At 38.8% G+C, this 24828-nt stretch overlaps 5 protein-coding genes across 7 annotated transcripts; all 5 read left to right on the forward strand.

Moving 5' to 3' along the window:
- On the forward strand, positions 124 to 6295 carry LOC104699709 (histone-lysine N-methyltransferase ATX3-like). Its single transcript, XM_010415050.2, is given in 24 exon segments — positions 124 to 1325; positions 1416 to 1471; positions 1555 to 1720; positions 1972 to 1984; positions 1986 to 2098; positions 2172 to 2240; positions 2317 to 2385; positions 2473 to 2564; positions 2669 to 2761; positions 2965 to 3100; positions 3179 to 3251; positions 3338 to 3437; positions 3544 to 3668; positions 3877 to 4022; positions 4116 to 4220; positions 4352 to 4416; positions 4510 to 4735; positions 4843 to 4929; positions 5037 to 5081; positions 5160 to 5249; positions 5338 to 5424; positions 5505 to 5579; positions 5655 to 5758; positions 5848 to 6295. Coding segments are annotated over 24 exon segments (2958 nt in total). The 5' UTR covers positions 124 to 593; the 3' UTR covers positions 5939 to 6295.
- On the forward strand, positions 6599 to 11746 carry LOC104699712 (probable F-box protein At3g61730). The gene is made up of 10 exons (XM_010415051.2): positions 6599 to 6884; positions 7351 to 7550; positions 7636 to 7680; positions 7892 to 8056; positions 8140 to 8187; positions 8300 to 8470; positions 8542 to 8649; positions 8742 to 10137; positions 10263 to 10343; positions 11659 to 11746. The coding sequence occupies exons 1-8, from the start codon at positions 6625 to 6627 to the stop codon at positions 8822 to 8824; spliced, it is 1080 nt and encodes a 359-aa protein (XP_010413353.1). The 5' UTR covers positions 6599 to 6624; the 3' UTR covers positions 8825 to 10137; positions 10263 to 10343; positions 11659 to 11746.
- On the forward strand, positions 10350 to 12192 carry LOC104699713 (RING-H2 finger protein ATL22-like). The gene is made up of 2 exons (XM_010415052.2): positions 10350 to 11293; positions 11659 to 12192. Exons 1-2 carry the CDS (start codon positions 10576 to 10578, stop codon positions 12108 to 12110), a joined length of 1170 nt encoding a protein of 389 aa, XP_010413354.1. The 5' UTR covers positions 10350 to 10575; the 3' UTR covers positions 12111 to 12192.
- LOC104704149 (FT-interacting protein 1-like) lies at positions 14934 to 18948 on the forward strand. Its single transcript, XM_010420280.2, has 2 exons — positions 14934 to 16794; positions 18381 to 18948. The coding sequence occupies exons 1-2, from the start codon at positions 14934 to 14936 to the stop codon at positions 18875 to 18877; spliced, it is 2358 nt and encodes a 785-aa protein (XP_010418582.2). The 3' UTR covers positions 18878 to 18948.
- LOC104699714 (beclin-1-like protein) lies at positions 19031 to 22228 on the forward strand. Of its 3 annotated transcripts, XM_010415054.2 has the most exons (11): positions 19031 to 19204; positions 19315 to 19560; positions 19653 to 19990; positions 20102 to 20272; positions 20382 to 20506; positions 20597 to 20645; positions 20898 to 21056; positions 21149 to 21234; positions 21339 to 21410; positions 21591 to 21740; positions 21855 to 22228. In XM_010415054.2, exons 2-11 carry the CDS (start codon positions 19401 to 19403, stop codon positions 22108 to 22110), a joined length of 1566 nt encoding a protein of 521 aa, XP_010413356.1. In that variant the 5' UTR covers positions 19031 to 19204; positions 19315 to 19400; the 3' UTR covers positions 22111 to 22228. The 3 variants fall into 3 exon arrangements, with proteins under 3 accessions (XP_010413356.1, XP_010413355.1, XP_010413358.1); XM_010415053.2 differs by having other exon boundaries at positions 19031 to 19560; XM_010415056.2 differs by lacking the exon at positions 19031 to 19204 and having other exon boundaries at positions 19408 to 19560; positions 19664 to 19990.

A 24828-nucleotide genomic window follows, 5' to 3' on the forward strand; every position in this document is an offset into this window, starting at 1 on the left:
GTCAGCATTACTCGATTTCTAATTTTCGTTTTTATGCCAACTAATAATTGTTTAGGCGAATTGATTTCTCGGTTTAAGCGTAAAATAATTGGGAAAATATATTAAACCGACGGTGTCTGTGTCTCCTTCACCAGAACACACGCTCTCAAAACCCAAAACAAACAAAGATCCTTCTCCTCCTCCTCCTCTTTTGTTTACCTTCGCCGTCGATTTTTTCATAAGGAGCTTTTAGGTTTTTATCTTCTCCGTAGGGATACACACTTATAATTCTCCAAAATTTCGCGAAGAGTATTTTGGTTTGTTCCTCCGTCGTCTGTTTCTCCGTCGTTCGATTTCTTAATTCTATCCTCACGTACGAATTCTATCTCCGAGCATTTTGATTTCGTTTTCGAATTTAGGGTTTAAGAAGCGGTTTCGCATTGGGTTCATATACTCGAGCCGATTTGCGAGAGGTATTATTGGATAGTTTCGAGGTTTTTATTTTTCCGGAGGTCCGAGCGGCGAATCTGTTTGTTTGATGAAATTAGGGTTTTGGAATCGGAATTTGGATGGTCGCGTATGTTGAGTAGGCCAGAATCGTTTGAGTTTAGGACATGATTTTGAAACGAACCTTGAAGACATTCGAGAACCAGAATCTGAAGAGGTGCAAAATTGATTCAGAAATAGATTATGGGAGCATAAAGGGTGAGATTATGGTGTATAAGAAGAGACAAAGAGCAAGCGTAGATCAACCACCTTCAGAGCCCGAAGGTCTTACCAGTAGTAGCTCAAGCTGCTTGACCAGTCAACCGGGCTCAGACCAGTCAAAATCTTCGCGTGGCAGAGTTCGAGTGGTTCCTTCAAGGTTCAGCGATTCGGTTGTTGGTTCATGGAAGGTCAGCAGTCGCAAGGTCGAGTCGACGACGGAGTCTAGCCATGATGACGACATGTATCCAGGGAAGAAGGCTAAAGGTTTTAGTGGAAGCTCGAAATTGAATCGAAGCAAAGCTTCGAAGCTGGTGGTTCCTCGTAAGGATAATAACGGAGACAGCAGCGAAGTAGATTTTGATGGCTGGGATGTTCAAATTTCCATGGTGTCTTCCTCCGACGATGCTAATTCTGGAATGCTCAAGAAGAAGTCCGACGCCACGCGTAAGGGCGTGTATAAACCAGAGGAGTTTACGGTCGGCGATCTTGTCTGGGCCAAGTGTGGGAAAAAATTCCCAGCATGGCCGGCTGTGGTGATCGATCCATTATCGCAAGCGCCTACTCCGGTCTTGAAACATTGCGTCCCTGGAGCAATATGTGTCATGTTTTTTGGGTACTCCAAGAATGGAACTCAGAGGGTATCTCTTTAATCTCTCTCTCTGTGTTTTCTAGCTCGCGTTTTTTTTGTACGGATCTCTAATTCTTCTGAAACTTATGGTCATTAACAGGACTACGCATGGGTCAGGCAAGGAATGATGTATCCATTTACGGAATTTATGGACAAGTAAGTACATGAGACGCTCTTTCTTGATTCTTTCATAATTGTTCCCTTGTTTGCGTCTGTTCCTTAATCTCTCATCTCTTCAGATTTCAGGATCAGACAAACTTGTACAATTACAAACCAAGTGACTTTAAGAAGGCACTAGAGGAAGCAGTTTTAGCTGAAAATGGGGTCGAGGGTGCTGAAATTAGCTGCCCAGATTCCTCTGCTACGGAATCCGACCAGGAGTATGGGCCTGCTTCTAGAATTCAGGTACGTTTTCTTGACACATGTTCTCTTTTTTCTTTTCGGTTAGATCTTCAAGTTTGCTGTTTTAGCCGATTTAGAAAGACAAAGCAAATTAATTAAGGACAGGTTCTTACTTTCACTCTCACCAGTCAGTTTCATAAACATCTTGTGTAATTCGTAGCCACCTACATCTGGTGATGATGTACTTGTATCCGACACTTCAACGGTTACTGGGATGCGTCCCCTAAAACGATATGCTGATTTTATTTGTGTAGGGTTCATGTCAGNTGTCATGCAGACATAACGACATGCGACGGCTGTGGCTCAGTAATGCCATTAAAATCTCTAAAAAGGACAAAAGGGTCACAACCTGAAGAGCTTTTATGCAAACACTGTTCAAAGGTATTTAAATGTCTTCACTCTTCGCCTTTGGTTTTCTCTTACCAAAAGGAATAATCCAAATTTGTTGTTTCAGTTGCGGAAATCCAATCAGTGTTGTGGCATTTGCAAGAGAATTTGGCACCCTTCAGATGATGGAGATTGGGTGAGAATATATGTGACCATGTTTGGTGAATTAGAAACTATTATATTGATGTAGCTGACTTGATTTGATGTATTAGGTTTGTTGTGATGGGTGTGATGTATGGGTACATGCTGAATGCGACAACATTTCAAATAAGCGCTTTAAGGTACATCTCCGTGCATCTTTAACTTTTGATTCTAAGTATTGTAAGACACCTATCGAACGTTTGCACTAATTTGGTTACTATCTTAAGGAACTGGAGCACAACAATTACTATTGCCCTAATTGTAAAGTCCAGCATGAGCTTTCGCCAACAATATTAGAAGAACATAACTCAGTGTTCAAGTATGTTGTTAACATCTCATGCTATCCTGCTTTGGTTGTTCGCATTTCTCTAGTGCTAATTCTTTAATTTTCGAAATTTCCTTTTCACTGCCTCTTTGGGACAGGTCTACAGAAAAGGCGACAGAGACTGAGCTGCCTGATGAGGTTACTGTAGTCTGTAATGGCATGGAAGGAACATATATCAGAAAATTTCATGCGTATGTCTTATATGTCTCAGCCTTATTTTAATTTCTTCATTTAGAAAGGATCTTCTATATTCATGACTACAAAACACAATATCGTAAAATTAAATTTTTCTCTGAAAACTATAATTCCACGTTTAATCCTAGGCTCTTGTTATCATTCTAATGTTGTTTTAGAGATTAGACCAACATATTTATCTTGGAACTATTGTTTTCAGAATTGAGTGCAAGTGTGGTTCATGTGGGTCAAGGAAGCAGTCACCAAGTGAATGGGAACGGCATACAGGCTGCAGAGCAAAAAAGTGGAAGTATAGCGTAAGAGTGAAAGACACAATGCTACCTCTAGAAAAATGGGTACATCCCTTATGCTATACTCTCTCATAAACTTGCCCTTATATACCCTTGCAAATTACTGACAACAATATATTACAGATTGCAGAATTTAGTACCTACACTATAGAAACCCAGATGTTAGATAAGCAGAAGATGCTCTCTTTGCTGGAAGGTAGATTAAAGCTCAGCTCTCCGCTCCCTTCTTTTGGAATTCAAATTTGGTTGGAAACTTGCTTACTACTTATTTTGTATGCACAGGAAAGTATGAGCCAGTCAGTGCTAAGTGGACGACTGAAAGGTGTGCTGTATGCAGATGGGTAGAAGACTGGGAAGAAAATAAAATGATCATCTGTAACAGGTTAATTTTTGGCATTTTTGGTTGTACTGAATTCTACAGTGGTTTTATAACCAAACATGGGGTCATAAATATGTAAATCTGACCAATCTTATGAATATGTCTTCAGATGTCAGGTGGCTGTGCACCAAGAATGCTATGGGGTAAGCAAATCTCAGGACCTCACCTCCTGGGTATGCAGAGCATGTGAAACACCAGATATTGAGAGAGAGTGTTGTCTTTGTCCTGTAAAAGGTATTACTGCAGAATTAGCTCTCTTTATGATTTTCCCCCCATCTTGCAATAGTAATGGTTTATTATAGACTGTCCTGTCACAAGATCAAGTTAAGTAAACTCAGTCATAGATTTCTTTTTTGGGTACAAAGATGCTAAAATTGAACTCATATCCATATCTCTATTTCCGTCATGATATTCAAACACAAATTCTCTTCCATTTGTGCAGGCGGTGCTTTAAAACCAAGCGATGTCGAGGGTTTGTGGGTTCATGTCACATGTGCTTGGTTCCGACCGGAAGTTGGGTTTCTGAATCATGAAAATATGGAGCCTGCTGTTGGACTTTTCAAAATTCCAGCAAATTCATTTCTAAAGGTATAACAAAATGCTAGAAGTAGAAATAATAACGATTGTGTTTTATTAGAATCTAATAATATACATCTGATATTTTTTGATTATACCTTTTAGGTTTGTACAGTTTGTAAACAGACACATGGTTCCTGCGTGCATTGCTGCAAGTGTGCCACTCACTTCCACGCAATGTGCGCGTCACGGGCAGGTTACAACATGGAGGTTAGTCCTTAAACTACTTGGTCTCTGTATCCTTAATCTTCATTTTTCACCTTTAGTTCCCTTACAAAGGTGTTCTGTTAAAAAATCTTCTTAGGGATATGTAACTGATACTGTTTTCTGTGGAAATTTAGTTGCACTGCCTGGAGAAAAATGGTGTGCAGAGAACCAGAAAATCTGTTTACTGTTCTTTTCACAGGTTTGTTATTTGTTTTTTCACATGTTCTTTAATTGATCTGTTATGTTATATTAGGACCTACCAATTGCCTGTATCAATTTACCCACTATGTAGGAAGCCAGATCCAAATAGTGTTGTAGTTGTGCACACACCCTCAGGAGTATTTGGGTCTAGAAATTTGCTTCAGAATCAAAATGGGCGCACCAAAGGTTCAAGACTCGTTATGACTAAGAAGATAAAGCTTCCAGGTTCCGAAATCCAAACACAAGCCGAACAGAGTCATGTAATTGATTCTCAATCTGCAGCAAGATGCCGTATATATAGTAGATCAAACGCAAAGGTATGCGTCTGGTGATCTTGTTTATTCTTGGACATTGGAGAGTCTTTCATTCTTAAGTATTCCCTGGCAATGGTACTGTTTCATCTCTGTTACTGCTGATGTTTCAGAAGATTGATCTGGAGGCGATATACCACAGGCTTAAGGGACCAAGCCATCATTCTTTGGGTGAAATCGAGAATCTAAACTCTTTTAAGGCAAGTTTCTCATTCAGAGCTAGATTCATGTCAGTGTTTTGCTTTCTTGGGGCATTTTTCTGTATATCTCAGCAAGATCTTAATTTTCTTTTACCTTGTTACACCAGGAAGCAGATTTTATCTCATTCAGAGAACGGCTAAAACATTTGCAGGTAAACATTGAGTCAAGAAGAGTTCAAATTTCTTCATCTTGTTATCCTAGAACATTATTAACAATATGTCTTCTTCAGAGAACGGAAAACTTGCGGGTCTGCTTTGGTAAATCTGGCATACATGGATGGGGTCTGTTTGCAAAGACAAATATTCAAGAAGGACAAATGGTACTTAGTTTATGATCAAATGCATGATTTCGATGGCCAAATTGATGTGCATCTTAAACAAACTACTGATACTGTAATTCTTGTGTAGATTATCGAGTATCGTGGGGTGAAAGTTAGGAGAAGTGTTGCAGATCTGAGAGAGGCAAAGTACCGTTCTCAAGGCAAAGATTGTTACGTAAGTTCTGAATTGCTTGCTTACATTCAACATTATCCGCTGGCTGCATCTAATGGTTAACTTATTGCCTAACAACGCAGCTATTTAAGATAAGTGAAGAGATAGTGATTGATGCCACAGACTCTGGAAACATAGCACGCTTGATCAATCATTCAGTAAGTTCCGTAAACTGACACATGATACCAAAGCCTGGTAACTAATAATACTAACGGTGGTCATGTCTTGTGCAGTGTATGCCCAATTGCTATGCCCGTATAGTGAGTATGGGTGATGGCGAAGACAACAGAATCGTCCTCATTGCAAAGACCATTGTCTCAGCTGGCGAAGAGCTTACGTAAAAAAAAATTCAGCTACTCTTCTCATAGAATTCACATATTTTTTGACATTGATTTACCTTAATGATGAAACCCCATTTTTCTACAGGTATGATTATCTCTTTGAGGTTGATGAATCTGAAGAAATCAAAGTGCCTTGCCTTTGTAAAGCTCCAAACTGCCGCAAATTCATGAACTAGAGGTCTTTTTTAAGTCTAAACCATTCTTGCAAACGTTCAAACTTGCTGCAAATTTGAACAGTAACGGCGGTGATGGGAAGTTAACCGTTTTTTCCTCGGTGGCTAGCTCATGCTGACTTCTTTCCGATTGATTCATTAGTTAAACCGTTTAAAGCGTGCACGCTGCCTACATTTCCCGGCGTGGAAATTTTGTAAATCTGTAGAATTCAAAGGAAAAACTTCCATAGGCAACTAAAGAAGACTTTACTTCGATCCTAGTTAGGTCCAGAATGTTCAAGTGTTTATAGCTTCTTAACATTTCACAGAATATAGTTTCGAGGCCGAAGTTCCTACAAATTATGTCGAATTTACTATGCCGATCTTAATTTTTTTATGAACAAGGCCAAATCATACTGGGTAAAAAGAAAAAGAGATATATAACTTGGTTTAGGTTTCGTCTGCTGATATTAAACCGGATTCTAAGTTCAAGCCAATTTCGAAATGTAAAGAGGCGGCCCCACAAAGTTTGTTACAGGGATATAGACGTCATTTAACATGAAAATTTTCAAAATTCGCTGTTGTCTCCCTCGCTTGGTATATATCACAGCTACACGGTTCAGAGCTTGAAACAAATTCTTAACAAACTAGTGACTAGTGTGAGTGAGCAGAGAGAGAGAGAGAGAGAGATATAGAGAGAGAGACGAAGAATGAAGTTGAGATATGGTGAAGTTATAGGAGAGAGTAGAGGGAAGAGGAAAGCTCCGGAGGGAGACGATAATGGTGGACTGAAGAGAAGATTGGTCGAGAGCAACGAAAATAAGAACGATCTTCAGAGAGACGAAGATGGTATAGTGAAGAGAAGAATCGTTCACGGCAACGAACTGAAGAACGGGAAGATCCTCAGAGGGATCCATGGCTGTGTATCTCCTCGGTGCTCTGCTCATACTTACCAGCCTCGCTTCTCATGGTACTTTTCTTCCCCACCTCTCTCTCTAGACTTCGCGAAATTTCGATTTGATGAGCGTAATAGATCTGTTCTCGGATAGTTTTGGTGTGCGGGTTTGGGTTGAGCTCCAATTTGAATTTGAAATGCTTGTACGGTGTTTAATCTTACTCTATTGGATGGATCTAGGATATGGAGTTCGATCAATCTTCTTCGTTACCTTCTGGAAACTAAACCGCGGAATCAATTTGATTTGTATGAGACTCAGATGCTTATAAAGATCTCTCTGCGTGACTGTGTGGTTGATATAGAAACTGGGATTTGAGTTTTTCTTCATGTTCCTTCGCTTTCAATTTTCAAAAATCGAATCCAGATACCAACGAGGAAGAATTTGAAAATCAATCGCTATTTTCCTCCAATTTCGAATCAGGTTTCTTAGATCTAAGTCTCTATACTCACCGAATCTTATAATTTTTCTCTGCTGAATCAGGTTTGAGCAAGATATATGGACATACATAACAAGGTTTTTGGATGGTAAATCCTTGGTGATGCTGGGAGCAACGAACAAATGGTTCAACAAGCTCGTAATGGAGGATATTGTTTGGAGGTTTGCCTGCTTGCGTGATCTTCAGGTCCCTGAGACGTTTCCCGTTTCTTCCAGCTGGATTAAGATTTATGCTTCAGCTTTTGGTAAGTATGACCTTCACATCAACTTCCGAATTTTACATTCTGATACAATTGTAAAACTAAGAAAAAACAATATGGGAAACTGCAGATGGGAGTCACTCTTACTTGTTCCGTCAGAAGGAGAAGCATATTGGTTAGTCCCTGAATTGGGTTGGGTTCATCCTCTCTTAGTCTACTGATTTGTCAAAAGGTCATGTTCATATAGATAGATACCAGGCCATATGTTGATTCTCTATGGAAACTGATATTAACGACCATGCATGTCCAGATCTCTTTTGACTTTGAAGTTCTTCATTTGGTGATCACAGCCTCATTTCTATCTGGTTTTGACACTGTAATTATAGATTGGATGCGGATTGGTGCCTTTCTACTTGACTCTCGAAGCTCACTCCTGACTGAGAGTTTGAGTGGTCATCTCAAAGTCCCAAGGGATGGAACCATAGAACGAATGTTACAGTCCAGTGGTTCATGTGTCATCAACGACATCAAAGGTGGTATCTGGATTGCAGGTAACAAACTTTTCCATTTCATGACCTGCAGAAATTTGTCAACTACAGGAAAAAACTGTAACATGGCTTATCTTATTTTCCAGATTTACAGCTTGTGCGTTGCCCTGTTTGTGACCTCAGTACCTGTGATGGTAAAAGATACTAATCAACTCTAATCTGTTGCTGAAACTTTAGTATTTGATGTTACTCTATTTAGTATAACGAAATTACAACTAATTATGAGTGTTTCTATTTATTGTGTAGGAACAATGCAAACACTTGATGCTAGGCACATGGAACTGTTCCTCAGTGAAGGCTACAAAGATGGAAGCTGGGATTACAATCTTATTGGATCTCATAAGTTACAGAAAGACGCAAGTGCAGCTTGTGGAGCCATATTTGATCTCAAACACCTTAAAGAGTCGTCATCCTCAGGTAACTTAATTACACTCTTATGCTTCATCCTCAATCATTCTCCATCTCACATGAAACCTCTATATATATAGGTATTCTCAACCTCAAGTCTTGGACCGGAGAGCCAGATGATTCCCAACCTAAAGCAGTTATCGCACCCCACGCTGTCGCTGTTCACACAAGACTGCAAGAAAACGAAGGTATTAAGTCCAAATCACATTACATAATCAACCATCTTTATCTAGGAAGAAAGAAACACAATTACAATTTCTTTGACAAATCTAAATTGCAGGAATCCTTGTGAAATACCACACAATGAAAGCAGGAACAGACGGTGACATTGTTTCCATCAGAATTTCCCAGCAGCTTCTCTGATTCCTTCACACTGCTTTGTCTTCAAAGTCACACACAAAGCTTTAAGTATATCTGGTATTCAAATCCTTTTTTTTCTTCAGTAAAATAAAGATAAACATTAATTAGCTCATCATTATAAGTTTACAACTTTACAATTGGTTATAAGAAAAGTATGACAGGTTACTGAACTTCTTGTATAAGAAACACATACCAATGAATATAAGAAGATTTATGTCGACCATATTCTATTACTACCAAATTAGATATTGATTACTGTTCTCTGACTTTTTCTAATTATATATCTTCAAGTAGTTACAAATTTACAATTCCCTTTTAGTGCCGAGCCACACACATTAATGACTTTCTCAAAACAATTCGTTTTCCTCGTCTTCTTCTTCCCTCCCTCACCTAGATGCCTCAGAACCAAAACGTTGGTTGCTACAGTTCCTCATGTGGACCTTGACGTCAGCTTCCCTTTCTGGATATTTCCCAACCAGTCTTCGTCCCGTGGCTATACAAGATTGAACCTCCGTTTCACCGATCTTAATGAGACAGCCTAAACTTAAAGCTTCCAAACCCTGAACCATGTCTCGTCCGAGAAATAAAACCGCAACGTATTCGCCTCAACGACCCTGATAAACTGCTTAGGCAGACGGCTCCTCAGCTTTTGAGGCTTCAGGATCTCTCCTATTTCACCTTCTGAACCAGACCTTCTTGAGTTGAGCTGTCCTAACGAAGACGTCAAATCCTCCTCCTTCGAAATCTAACCCATTCATTTGCCTTGGTAACTCCATGACCTCCTTCGTCACACCTTCAGAATCAGATCTCGCCGGTTCCTAAAGTCTTGTCAAATCTTCAAGAAGTACGTGAGAAACACGCGTTTTCTTAGCGAGTGAATGTTGTAGTTTATCAGCGTCACCTAAAAGAGGCCAATACTAACGGGCTTTAAACTAATATGGGCCTGAAGTCCATTATCAAGTCAAAAAATACGAAGACTAGAATTATCACACCCAGATCCGGACGGAACCCACTGATTCAGTCGCATCCCGGTGAGAGAGAGAGAGAGAGTTTTAGGCGGTAAACGGATCAGAAACGAAACGAGCATCACCGTTGAGCGATCGATGTAAAATGTGATGATTCCTTGGAAATCAGACGAAGAATCCCTAGATTTTGGACGGATTTTTTTCTTTAGTAAACTGGGTTTAGTTGATCGGAAGTCCGTCCGCAATCTAGGGATTTTATTTTTGATGAAAATTCATAAGCGGTGGATCCGAATCGAATCGTCAGAACCGATTCCTACGCCGGACAGTTCATCGATGATTCTTCTCATTCCGGTTAGGCTTCTTCCTGTCCTCTTGCCCCCCTCTTTGTTGAAAGTCTCCGGATTAGGGTATCCCATTGATGTGTTGATTGTTTGTTTTTTTTTTTTTTTTGGATACGAATATGTTCTTTTGTGTAGAGAGAGCGATGTGGTTGAAGATTGCGTGATCCCAGAAGCAGCTATGATTCTACGCCATCCAAAAGCTTCTAGCTTCTTCTGGTATGTTAATTCTCTCGTCTTCTTCAATGTAATATATGTTGCTAGACTTATCTGAGAGAATTGACTTGAGAGAGCTTCTTCTATCTTAACTCATACCATTTGCATATAGTTATATATAGAATACAAGAGAATATATATATTTTCTATTGCCAAATTAGTCTTTTGACTTTTTCCATTAGTCTGTATAAGTAGTGAGTATTCATCTTCCTATCCCTTAGTGCCAGACCACATTATGACCTTCTCGACACAACAACTCCCTCTCCTTCTTCATCTCATCTTCTTCTTCTTCTTCTTCATCATCTTCCCTCTCCTCCACGCATCACAACCAAAACCCTGCTACACTTCCTCATGTGGACAAGGAAACGTTGATGTCCGTTTCCCTTTCTCGCTGTTCCCTTATCAACCTGAGTCATGTGGCTACACGGGATTCAATCTTTTATGCACAGATGGTGGCAATACTGCCTTAAAGCTTCCTCCTATGTCGGAACCATTTCTGGTTAAAGAGATTGATTATGAAACGCAGCGTATTCGCCTTAACGACCCTGAGAACTGCTTGGCTAGAAGGCTTCTTAACTTTGACGCCTCTGGATCTCCTTTTTCTCCTCTTCGTCCTCGCAAATACACGTTCTTGATCTGTCCTAAGGAAGATAACGTCACCGCATCTTTCAGTGCCATCGATTGCCTTGGTAACTCCACTTCCTCCTTCTTCGTTGTCCAGTTGGAGCTGGTCAGCTTGATGCCGTCTTCTTGTCAGATCTTTAAGACGTTACCTCTTCCGTTTTCTTGGTCTGTCGCCTACACGGCATTCCCCGGTGGCCAAAACAGTCGAGACCTGTGGCTCAAATGGGACTCCCCTGATTGCAGAGATTGTGAGAGGAGGACTAATTCGAGATGTGGATTCAAAAACAATACTTCCCTCCAAGCCCAATGCTTCAGTTCTGTTAACTCTGGTGCGTACTATCTCAATTCTTCTCTCTTCTTTTGTCCTTCACAACCTTCCTACTTGAAACGACTTCATCTACTTTTTGAGAATATCCTTTCCGAAAGAGTCCATTAATGAATGGTGGAAATCTTCAAATCCAAGGAGTTGTGTTAATCTTTTTATCTATTCTTTTGGGGTAGTTAGTTTATCTACCGATTAAACAAAGAAATGAAACTAGTTGGCTTTAAATAATGACATCAAATCATTGACTTTGATTAATTAAAGCAATCATATATTTCAAATAGCAACAAACATGAGAGAATGTCGTAACATTGGAATATATATATGTACATACAAGTTTCACCGTTGACCCGTTTTGTTGTTTCGAAACAGGACTTCACAACACAGGCTTACAAGTACTAAAGATAATCTGCCTCTCCCTAGTCGGACCGCTCACCGCCTTGACCTTTTGTGTCGGTCTTGTCATGTGCAGTTCTGAGAGAGTCTCGTCCCAGATACAACACGCAGTGGTTGCAAGGCTTTCCGGATCTGTAACGGTAAGGCCACAGCCAAGCGATGAAGTCACAAGGACGGGTCTCGATGAGTCTACTATTGAGTCGTACAAGAAATTTGAGTTAGGGGAGAGTAGGAGACTCCCGACCGGGTCAAATGATGTTGTATGTTCCATTTGTTTGTCAGAATATGCAACCAAAGAAAGTGTTAGGTGTTTACCGGAATGTGAACATTGCTTCCATACGGAATGTATTGATGCGTGGCTCAAGTTGCATAGTTCTTGCCCGGTTTGTCGGAGTAATCCCTCTCCGACCCATGAAGGGTGCAACTAACTTTTGTATGCATGAATGTATATAAAGTCTCTTGGATTTGCTAAAAGATATTCTTTTGATGCATCTCCAAAATGTTTTATTAGCGAGGCTACGTTCGAGGCCCATAATTGATTTAGAAAACTGTCGAAACGAAGCCAAAACACCAAATTCAGAAAATTATAAATACACAAACCAGGATCAAATGTAGAGAGAATATAATGGCGAAGATGTTACTCTCTATCTTTGGAGAAGAATCAAGCCGATGGCTAGTTCAATACAAACAGATGCAAACGGGATTCACGATTTTGAATGGATTTTAAAGTTCAACGATTTTCTAATGCATTTAACGTGGATTTGATGTCATTATTAGTAGAAAGCTCTCAGATTGATTAGTATACTTCTTTCATGCTCGTCACTACCACTGCGATCAATCACTCAAGACCTTATGGAAGAGGCTGATTACAACATGATGGAAAAAGCTGTAATTGTTGATTATGGCTTTAACTTGCAATCACTCTTAGCCCATTAGTATGAATAGTAAGATGCAGTATCTTGAAACATGAAAGCATTCAAAGTCTTCTTCGTATTTTTGCATCTGTCACATTCGATTCCCAACATAGACATCTAATACGTTTTTCAATAGTGCTATATCACTATGAATAATATATAACACTATTGAAAAACGAATTAGATGTCTAGAACGTATGTTCGACCTCACGCTTCTCTATGATCCTGGCAATACAAATCGTGTTACAGAAACCAGTATCACTAAACCAGAGTTACTCAATTGACAATTAGATTAGTTTCACTAAACCGGCGATGAGGAAATAAGATTATGACAGAGGATTTCACTTTCTTAATGTAAAATTTGAAAATACTCCATTTTCTCTAAATTCTGTTTCTATATTCAACACTTTGTGTATATTTTATATGTATGAATATTCCACTTCTCTAAATTCTGTTTCTATATCCAACACTTTGTGTGTATATTTTATATGTATATATATAATACATGCGTGCATGTGTAATCATAAGGAATAATCAAAGCCAAAAACTCTTTGTACGCTGCTTCATTGTATCCAGACACACAGGTTTGTGATGATTTTTTTTTTCTTTTTTTTTGTGTGCTCTTGATGAAGTGTAATATTGATATCGGTCAGAGGATCAAGACTTCAGGGTTTATGTTTAGTAGTGTAACTCCTTGAGACTTGTTTAGCGAACTAACTACACGTCCTTGATCTGTCCTAAGGAAGGTAACGTTATCGCATCCTTCAGAGCCTTCGTACGTGGAACATCGTGAAAAGGGTTACGATCATCGCTCCTCTGCTCCGGTGAAATTTCCGAACACAGACGGTATCAATCCAGGTTCGTATACTTCGTCGCCGCCAATCAAATCGAATCGTTAGTTTCTAGTTTCTTGATTTTAATTGGTTTTGATGTGGTCAGACTCACGCACTAACACGAGGATCGAAGACTGTTACATAATCTCCGGCGACGAACACGTTCTTGATCTGTCCTAAAGAAGATACCGATTGTCTTGGTAACTCCACTTCCTACTTGTTATTTAACTAGCATTATACTTATACCCGGTGCACAGCAAAGTTTTTTTTTTTTTTTTTAAATCTTTAATTGCATTCCAAATTTTACAAAAATAAAGTGAATCTAGAACTTTTTTCTTATAGTTAACGTACTCAATTTAAAAATCACATGGCACAAATTAATTAACTAAAAATATGTCACAAATATTCCATAAAACATAGTTTGAGGAATATTGACATTTTTTTCTCTTCATTTTTTCTGGTTTAGCTTCGATAATCTTACCACATATCACTATTTCATCACTAACATATATTTAGTTGAAATATATATATATATATATATATACTTTTTTGTTTTCCATTTTAAGACATATTTTTATTAAAATTTATTTTTCAAAAAATAATATGTTTTGACGTTAACTGAATACTGATTTTTGTTAGTTGATGGGTCTAATACTTTTTGACTGAGTCTGAATCCAGTACGTACTAAATTTTAATACTGGCTTATCGTGGGGTGAAAGTTGTGTAGATCAACCATAATATGTATAAACCTCGCTAATAAAATTATATATATATATATATATATATACTTTTTAAAAAAATATGTTTTAATACTTTTTAAAACATAATAAAAATAAAATTTATTAAAACCATGTACGGGTCTAATACTTTTTGTTTTTTTTTTCCTCCACGATTCCCTTTTTGTTGTTTAATTATCTATTAATATCTTTTAAACATATTAAATTACTTATTAGATATATTTAATTTTATTAATTAGTTATATTTTTAATCATACTATCAGTATAAAATTATAAATACTAATAATACAATATATTTTTTCAAATCTCATAATTTGTTTAATCATATAATATTTTAACTAATATTAATTTAAAATAATATCAATATAAATTTTTAAATTATGCAAAATAGAGTTGTTAGATAGCAAAAACTTTTTATGATTTATACCATAAAAAATAAAATAACAAATAAGCTATTTAATTAAAATTTTAAGTTTTTATAGATTTGGTTTATTATAATAAATTTTAATTGTCTCTTGGGTTTTCAAGGTTTCTCATATCTTTTTATATTAAAAATGGAATAAATTTTAATTGTCTCTTGGGTTTTCAAGGTTTCTCATGTTTTTTTATATTAAAAATCGATTCTCCATTTTTTCCTACCTTTTTTTTCATTTATTTTGATTATGTCTCTAAGATACTACCAATGCACAAAAGATTAATTAGAAACTCATACATGAAATCAAATTTCTTATTCATTTCTCTTTTTTTCCTTTTTTGTTGTTTCAGAGATGGCTGCCAAGAAAGATGAATTCATCGTCAAGCAAATCTCTCCAAAGCTTGGGGGAGAAAGAGGAGCTCGAAACCCTCACGGCCCAACATCTTCACATGACCTCGTCGAGCAGATGGAGTTTCTTTACTTAGAAGTAATCCAAGCCAAGAACAAAATAGCCAACACTGTTGTAATCCCCATCGTCGAAATCACTCTCGGAAACTACAAATCCTCGACCCAAGATCTGCCAATGGGACAAAATATGCAGTGGAATCAAGTCTTCGCTTTCGACAAAACCAAAGGTGATGTCTTGTCCGTTACTCTCAAAGATGATGCGACCAGAACCGTAATTGGCAAGCGAAACTTCAAACTGGCCTCGGAGATTCCGAGTAGGGTTCCTCCGGACGCAAGAATCGCGCCTCAGTGGTACTCTATGCAGAATACCGAAACAGGTCATCACATGGATTTGCTGATGTCGGCTTGGTTTGGTACACAAGTTGATGAGGTTTATCCAGAGGCTTGGTTTTCAGACGCCTCTGAAGTGAGTCCACTTTGCGTGATCAACACGCGACCTAAGGTCTACCTAGCCCCAAGGCTGTGTTACGTTAGGGTTACCATTGTTTCAGGTCACGATTTGATTTCTTCTGATAATAAGCGGACTCCTTCGGCATACGTGACGGCAAGTCTAGGTAAAGTATGTCTCAAAACCGTAGTTTGTTCCGGTGCAAACCCGTCATGGAACCAAGATCTAATATTAGTTGCATCAGAGCCGTTAGAAGGAATCGTCGTCATTAAGGTGATGGACAGAGTCGACGAGCAACACGAAGAATGCATAGGGATGTTAAAGAAGAAGCTCTCAGAGATGACTCCGCTTAAAATTCCAAGTTCTGCACCGGTTTTGTTCTATGACCTTGAAATGCCGGTTAGGGTCGAACCGGCAGGCGATTCGAGGAGGTTCGCAAGCAGACTCAAGATGAAACTAGCGACTGATCAGGCTTATCACGTTGCTGAGGAATGCGTCGAATACGCGAGTGACTACAGAGCTTATGTTAAAGGGCTATGGCCGGGTGTTCTCGGGAAATTGGAAATCGGGATTTTGGGGGCATCCGGTTTAAAGGGAAGAGACGAGAATAAACCGGACATCGACAGTTATGTGGTGGCTAAATATGGGAATAAATGGGCGAGGACTCGAACAGTGGTTAATAATGTCTCACCCAAGTGGAACGAGCAGTATTCGTGGGATGTCTATGACAAGTGTACGGTGCTAACGCTTGGGATCTACGATAACCGAAAAATCAAAAACGTTACGGGGAAAGATGTTCCGATCGGGAAAGTGAGGATCCCATTGAATCGTGTACACTATAACTGGATTTACACTTGCTCGTATCCGATAATGAATTTGGGAAGCAGCGGACTGAAGAAAATGGGAGAGCTTCAGCTCGCGATTCGCTATGTTAATTCTGCTGAATTGTACGCACGGTTTTCGGCTTCTACCCGTTGGATGTTACCTAAAACTCATTACAAGTCTCCAGTGTCCATGTATCAGGTCGACAAGATGAGAGCACAAGCAGTGGATCTGAACTGTGCGAATCTTGAGAATACTTTGCCGCCTCTGGGAAGCGAAATCGTGTCGGATATGTTGAAGCCGAAGAGTAAGAATTTCAGTATGAGAAGAACGAAAGCTAATTTTGCAAGGCTTTGCATACTCTATAAGAGGTTAACGTGGTGGGTTTCGACCCTTGAGTTGATCAGATCCGGGAGAGAGTTACCTCCGAAACTCGTCGTTGTATTTGTAGTCAGTATTGCGCTTATTTGGTGGGACTACTTGATGTTGTGTTTGGTGGATTCGTGGCTAGCTGTGGTTTTGATTGTGCTTCTAGGTGTTACGTCAGGGGTCAAGATGATATTGCGCTATCGGAACGTTACTCCTCCTCCTCCATTGATTTCCGTGGATTTGAAGCTCTGGGGGCTGGAGGTGATCAACCTAGACGAGTTAGCAGAAGAGTTGGACTCGTTTCCGTCGGGGGAGATGGATGTGAACATTCTCAAGATGAGGTACGATAGGTTGAGGAAGATTATGGAGCAGGTGATGTCACTATTGGGGGATGCTGCGAAACAAGGAGAACGGTTTCTAGCGCTTGTTGATTTGCTAATTGAGCATCCATTTGTTTCGGCTCTCTTCTGTTACATCATCCTGTACATCGTTAACATCATTTGGGGTAGATTCCCGTATGGGTTTTTCTTTTGGGTAGTTATTGGCTGGTGGATTAAACTCCCGTGGTTTCGCAACGANCTCTAGGTGATGTGTGTCTCAAAACCGGAGTTTCTCCCGGTAGGAACCCGTCATGGAACCAAGATCTAATATTAGTTGCATCAGAGCCGTTAGAAGGAATCGTCGTCATTAAGGTGATGGACAGAGTCGACGAGCAACACGAAGAATGCATAGGGATGTTAGAGAAGAAGCTCTCAGAGATGACACCGCTTAAAATTCCAAGTTCCGCACCGGTTTTGTTCTATGACCTTGAAATGCCGGTTAAGGTCGAACCGGCAGGAGATTCGAGGAGGTTCGCAAGCAGACTCAAGATGAAACTAGCGACTGATCAGGCTTATCACGTTGCTGAGGAATGTGTCGAATACGCGAGTGACTTCAGAGCTTATGTTAAAGGGCTATGGCCGGGTGTGCTCGGGAAATTGGAAATCGGGATTTTGGGGGCAACCGGTTTAAAGGGAAGAGACGAGAAAAAACCGGGCATCGACAGTTATGTGGTGGCTAAATATGGGAATAAATGGGCGAGGACTCGAACCGTGGTTAATAATGTCTCACCCAAGTGGAACGAGCAGTATTCGTGGGATGTCTATGACAAGTGTACGGTGCTAACGCTTGGGATCTACGATAACCGAAAAATCAAAAACGTTACGGGGAAAGATGTTCCGATCGGGAAAGTGAGGATCCCATTGAATCGTGTACACTATAACTGGATTTACACTTGCTCGTATCCGATAATGAATTTGGGAAGCAGCGGACTGAAGAAAATGGGAGAGCTTCAGCTCGCGATTCGCTATGTTAATTCTGCTGAATTGTACGCACGGTTTTCGGCTTCTACCCGTTGGATGTTACCTAAAACTCATTACAAGTCTCCAGTGTCCATGTATCAGGTCGACAAGATGAGAGCACAAGCAGTGGATCTGAACTGTGCGAATCTTGAGAATACTTTGCCGCCTCTGGGAAGCGAAATCGTGTCGGATATGTTGAAGCCGAAGAGTAAGAATTTCAGTATGAGAAGAACGAAAGCTAATTTTGCAAGGCTTTGCATACTCTATAAGAGGTTAACGTGGTGGGTTTCGACCCTTGAGTTGATCAGATCCGGGAGAGAGTTACCTCCGAAACTCGTCGTTGTATTTGTAGTCAGTATTGCGCTTATTTGGTGGGACTACTTGATGTTGTGTTTGGTGGATTCGTGGCTAGCTGTGGTTTTGATTGTGCTTCTAGGTGTTACGTCAGGGGTCAAGATGATATTGCGCTATCGGAACGTTACTCCTCCTCCTCCATTGATTTCCGTGGATTTGAAGCTCTGGGGGCTGGAGGTGATCAACCTAGACGAGTTAGCAGAAGAGTTGGACTCGTTTCCGTCGGGGGAGATGGATGTGAACATTCTCAAGATGAGGTACGATAGGTTGAGGAAGATTATGGAGCAGGTGATGTCACTATTGGGGGATGCTGCGAAACAAGGAGAACGGTTTCTAGCGCTTGTTGATTTGCTAATTGAGCATCCATTTGTTTCGGCTCTCTTCTGTTACATCATCCTGTACATCGTTAACATCATTTGGGGTAGATTCCCGTATGGGTTTTTCTTTTGGGTAGTTATTGGCTGGTGGATTAAACTCCCGTGGTTTCGCAACGATTTGCCCTACGGATTCCAGAACTTCTTTAGAAGACTGCCGACCAACGAAGACCCCATTTGAAGACAAATTCTCCTCCGTTTTATTATTTGTTTTGGTTTTTGAGATATTCTCTTTTTGTTTTTTTTTTGTTTTTTTTTCTTTCTTTCTTTCTTTAAGATTTGGACGGTTCATATTTATTTTAGATATACTCTTCTTCTTCTTTTTTGGGGCAATCTCATACTATCTGGTTTAATTAATTATGATTTCTGGTTTAATTATTTCTTCTACACACCTTAAAATCCAATCAATACGAGACTTTAGTAATCTCTCTTTTATCTCGCTCTCTGTATCATCATCATCAACATCTTCAGTAGAATCTCTGTTCTTCGGTTCGATCCTTGTTCCTTGGTGATTATCCCCTCCCTCCTAAGCTTTGATTTTGCCGATCTCCGGATTCTCGGGTGAAGCTCGGATTGGATTTATCAATCCTTTTTATTTTGATCTTTACTGTTTCACAGATTGATTATATAAGTAGAGAGAAAGGAAGGTGAAAAACCCAAACCCTAGAGAGAAAGAGATTTGATTTCAAAAATTGGGAAGCGAGATGAGGAAAGAGGAAATCCCCGATAAAACTCGGAGCATCCCGATGGACCCGAGTCTTCCTAAATGGGTCTGCCAAAACTGTCACCACTCCCTTACCATCGTCGGCGTCGTCGATTCCTACGCCGCCAAGTTCTTCTCCGATTCTCCTCCTTCCGCTTCCGGTTAGTTAGTTTCAGTGTTCATAAAACTTATAAGTCTATCTAATAAGAAGTCTCTCTAGTTTATAAAACTTAATATGATTGGTTACATACAGCAACAATGCAGGGACAAGGATATGGAGCTAACAGTGTTGTTGGTTCAACACGCATGGACAACTCCTTTGTTGTCTTACCTCGACACAAGCCTCCTCAAGCACAAGCTCAGGGCATTCCTCCACGTCCTCGTGGTCCTGATGCTAACCAATCTGGAAAGGCTATGGAAGACTCGTTTGTTGTTGTGTATAAGTCTGAGCCTGCTTCTGATTCACCCTCTTCTCACAATCTTTCCCTTGAAGTCGGCCAAAACGGTCCGTTGCATTCCAATAATTCTGGCTTTAATGCCACTATCAATGTCTTGACACGAGCTTTTGATATTGCCAGAACTCAGACTCAGGTATATGATGTTTTTGTATTCTTGGTATTGTAGAGTGTTGTATTGTATCTCTTTGGATAAAAATGAAGTCATCATGATAATACTTTTCTTGCTTGTGAGTTATTTATTTAGGTTGAACAGCCATTGTGCTTAGAATGCATGAGGGTTTTGTCTGATAAACTTGAAAAAGAAGTTGAGGATGTGACGAGGGACGTGGAAGCTTACGAAGCATGCGTTCAGCGGTTAGAAGGGGAGACACAAGATGTTCTTAGTGAATCTGATTTTCTCAAGGAAAAAAAGAAGGTACCTTTTTCAGGTTTCAGCATATTGTTTTAACCAACTCTATGATGAATTGCAGATAGTTTTTTTAAGTGACAAGTTTGTTGTTGTTTTCCTGCTCTGCTCTACTTAGATTGAGGAAGAAGAAAGAAAACTTGTTGCAGCTATAGAAGAAACAGAGAAACAAAATGCTGAAGTGAACCATCAACTGAAGGAGCTCGAATCAAAGGGAAATCGCTTTAACGAACTCGAAGATCGGTTAAGCTCCCTCACTGTTTTTCCTTAACGATACATTTATAATGCCATCTCTTATTTTCTCACATGCTTTTATGACTTTTCTGGTAATAGGTATTGGCAAGAGTTCAATAATTTTCAGTTTCAACTAATAGCCCATCAGGTGCGTTGCTGGTGATATTCCTAGTGTCCTCCCTCATTTCATTACTAAATGATACTTTAGAGAGTCCAGAGCTTTCATTCGTTTGCTTCACAGATTCTTGATAATAGTTCTCTCTCATTGTGGTATTAGTGTTCATAGCAATTGACTAGGTTTTTGTAGTCATGTTGTATCTGTGAAGGTTTAGGCTTTATCAGCGTAACAGTACTCGTTTCGTAGATCTAGTGTTTAAATATATATACGTCTTGTTAACAGCAAGAGAGAGATGCAATCTTGGCAAAGATTGAAGTTTCACAAGCACATTTAGAGTTATTAAATAAGACAAACGTACTGATTGATGCCTTCCCCATACGGTATGATGGAGATTTTGGTACGATTAACAATTTTCGACTTGGATTACTCCCTGACATAAAGGTAAGCTTTGCAAGTTCAGTTGCATGTTTATAGGTTATAACCTCTTTCTGCTCATAAAAAGTGTTAACTTAGGTCATATGAAACATTATTAGGTTGAGTGGGATGAGATCAATGCTGCTTGGGGCCAAGCCTGTCTTCTCCTCCACACGATGTGTAACTATTTCCGGCCAAAATTTCAGTATCCTTGTTACTATCGTCTCACAATTCTTTTCCTTATTGCAATCTTGTTGTTGGATACTATGTACTGTTTATGAAGTTTATTCTTAACCAGTACCTTTAAAGATCTCGAGTTAAGATACAGCCGATGGGGAGCTATCCTAGAATTGTAGACAGCAACAACGAAACTTATGAGCTGTAAGTAATTTTCATTGCTTAATTGGCATAGTCTTGTACTGGTTTATTATGCTTGGAGTTGATTCAGTTGAACTTAAAACATATGTCTTGTGCTGATTTTACGCAAGTCTTGTGGTAAGTTTTGTCTTAGTAGTTTCTTCAGCGTTTTATAACTAAAAACCTTTCAATGTGTTTTGTCAGGTTTGGCCCTGTAAACTTGTTTTGGAGCACTCGGTACGATAAAGCCATGACACTGTATTTGATGTGTCTTAAAGACTTCACTGATTTCGCAAATTCAAAGGACCAAGAGAACAATATCCCACCAGAGAAATGCCTCAAACTTCCATTCAAGCAAGTCCCCACTCTCCTAAAACTAAAATCTTTTTCGTCACTCATCTTTTTTTTTTGTTAATGGGTGGAACCCAAAACCAATGAAGTTTCTCTCATATAACATTCTTTTGGCAGGATCGAAAATGACAAAGTGGAGGGGTATTCGATAACACAGAGCTTCAATAAGAAAGAGAGTTGGACAAAAGCACTGAAGTATACTCTCTGCAATCTCAAATGGGCGCTCTACTGGTTCGTTGGAAACACTAATTTCCAACCTCTCTCTGCTACGGTCTCTTTGCCTTCTGATGTATCAGCGGCTGGTTCCTTGTACGCCAAGCGGGGTCCTGATTCTAACAATAAGCCGTCTGGTAAAAACCAAAGAAACTTGTGAGAAATTGAACTAAAATCAGTGACTTGTGTGAATAGTTTTTACGCATTTATTATGTTATAAACCATCGAATAATAAGAACACTAATGCTTACAATCTATTATTGTACAAATTCTTCTCTCGTGTTAGTGTGTAAGCCTTTTATTTTGTTAATTCTTTATGTTCGCAAAGATAATTTGAAATTGAAACGAAATTTATATGTGGACCATGCCAATCGTATTAAGACTTTCTAGTTGTATTTTAAAGGTCATTTTACCAAACAAATTAATATAAACTTTTAAAAGTCAGAATGTGAGATTTTTTGACCAATTTGGATAGGTTGGAGTGGACGGATGTCTAGAGAAAGCCCAACAAGTAGAAATCAATATGTTAATTACTAGGTTTTTAACTCCGAGTGAAGACGTCCTTCGAGTTCATGGATAAGGAACACATGTAAAACATTCATGCATGGACCATGGTCGTCCAAAAGTGAGATAAACATCGGATATTTAGGCACTGAAGAGACTAACAAAGTAACAAGTAAACAAAAACCAATTTAAATTTATTAATTTAATTGAAGAAATAGAGAATCCTATTTGTTTAAAGCATGGACCGTAAAAACTAGACTGAATAACCAAATTTCTCCGTATGCAAAACGCTGCTGCAGTGATCATCGGGGACTTGATCTAAAGGATTATTAGCTGGATATCTTCCTGTAGAGCTAAAATAATAAGCAGCTAGACCAAGCTTCCAAAAGTTTGCGTCTAAACAATTCGTGCTTAAAATATTAACTGAAAAAATCTTTTCCCACTTCACACTAGGATCTTCTTGCTGCAAACTCCATACGTCTACTCTCGGATTCTGTAGCACATCAGATAGACATAAACTATCTTTCGTACCCGGTCGGTCTGTATACGCTCGCAAAAACTCGGGAGAAAGAATCCGGAGTTTTCTTGTTGCGGGGTTAATCAGATAAATGTAGCCAACGAGATCGTAGATGCAGACTAAACCGTTGCAATACCCCATTATTTGACCAGCTATATCGTACATAGAATATATGGGATATGGAAGTGGAGATTTGTAAGAATGAATGAAGATTTTTCTATGGTCGTCGTGATCATCTTTTGAATTAGTCGCCAAAAATATGGTTCTTGAACAACGGTCACTAGATATTTCCAATCGAAGAACAAGGAGTTTTGGATTTGGGTGTCGGAGAAGACGTTTCTCGGCGAGATAGTTAGATTCGATCATCAATCTCCATAGCTTCGACACGGATTTGAATCGGAAGAGAGATTTCACCGGAAGACGCTCAAGAATCTCTTCTATGTTATCAACTTCGCAAGTGTTTGGATTAATTTGTTATGCCTGTCTTCATTGTTTGCAACTGAGTGAATTCGTCATGTATCTTACGTATTCCTATTAATAGAGACGAGTAAGGGAAATATTCTGTAATAATATATAAAGGAAAATTTAAGGAAAATTATATCAACATTTGAAAAAGAAAAAAAAATCATTTAAGAAATATTTCCATATATCTATATATATGCATTCTCATCCTTTTCCTTGTAATAAATCTTCCTTTAAAGATTTTTGTTAGAAAGAAAAATCAATCAACATACTATTATCTCAATGAATTTGTTCAAAAAAAAATTAAGGTCAACTTTATACATGTTTGAAAAAAATTGGTATACATATACAGTAGTATATATGTAAACCATAATATTTGGCCTTTGATTATCCAGTTAGCTAGGGCCAGGCAAAAATGACCATATTGTAATTTTGAAACACGTCTACTGACTTCATGTGTAAGTTTTTTTAATAAGTTAATCTTTTTAGAGATTCATTCCATATAGCAGTACGTAAAATCAGAACTTCAATTTTCGAGAGCCAAAAAAACTAGATACGAGTAACATCACACATATATATTTGTTTCTTGACTCTTGACTTCCGTTGTAACATCACATATATAATAGTTATGCTTGACATAAACAAGGGGGAATTCAGTAAACACTAATTTCGTCAAAAGTGTGTTTCAGATAAATTATTTGAGTTTCTTGGATCCCAAGACATATGAGCTTTGATGCCATGCATGATGCATGAGGGAAGTACTGATTGGGTCCAGAACGAGCCAAACCTTATGAGCGTATACCTTGCCGTGCGACGACGGAAAATGATTGGGTCTAAATACGATCGGTCATACTCTTTCATTGAATTATTATTACACAGAGCTGTCTGGTCCATTAGATCACTACAAAATAAACGCGGGTTTAATGTCGGTTATAAACAGACACTAACAACATTGTGTCAATTAGTCAACCTTATGTTTAGCGACTAAATGTTAACGTCATTCCAAGAAGCAAGAATACATTATGAAGGCACTTATTCAACTGACCAATTTAGTCTATAATGTAACTCTTGTAAGGCAAGAATACATTATGAAGGCACTTATATATATTAGACTTTTAAAATAAAAAATTAACTGTAGTTAACTAAAACATTACTACACAGAAAATCGAACCATTAAAATTTTGGTTAATCAAATATCATAACACAAAGATAAAATGTCTAACAAAATATGATATATACATAATACATAATATTTGCCCGTATATGACTCTTCAAGCCTTTTGAATTGCAAGTTTGCAACTAACTCTTGTAAGACTATTTCCTGAAATAAAATAATAACGAAAATAATGTTTATCCAAACTACAGTATTATTGGAAAAAATGTAAATCATTTGTT

Source organism: Camelina sativa, chromosome 7 (assembly GCF_000633955.1).
Source record: "Camelina sativa cultivar DH55 chromosome 7, Cs, whole genome shotgun sequence".
In the NCBI taxonomy this organism is placed as follows: domain Eukaryota; kingdom Viridiplantae; phylum Streptophyta; class Magnoliopsida; order Brassicales; family Brassicaceae; genus Camelina; species Camelina sativa.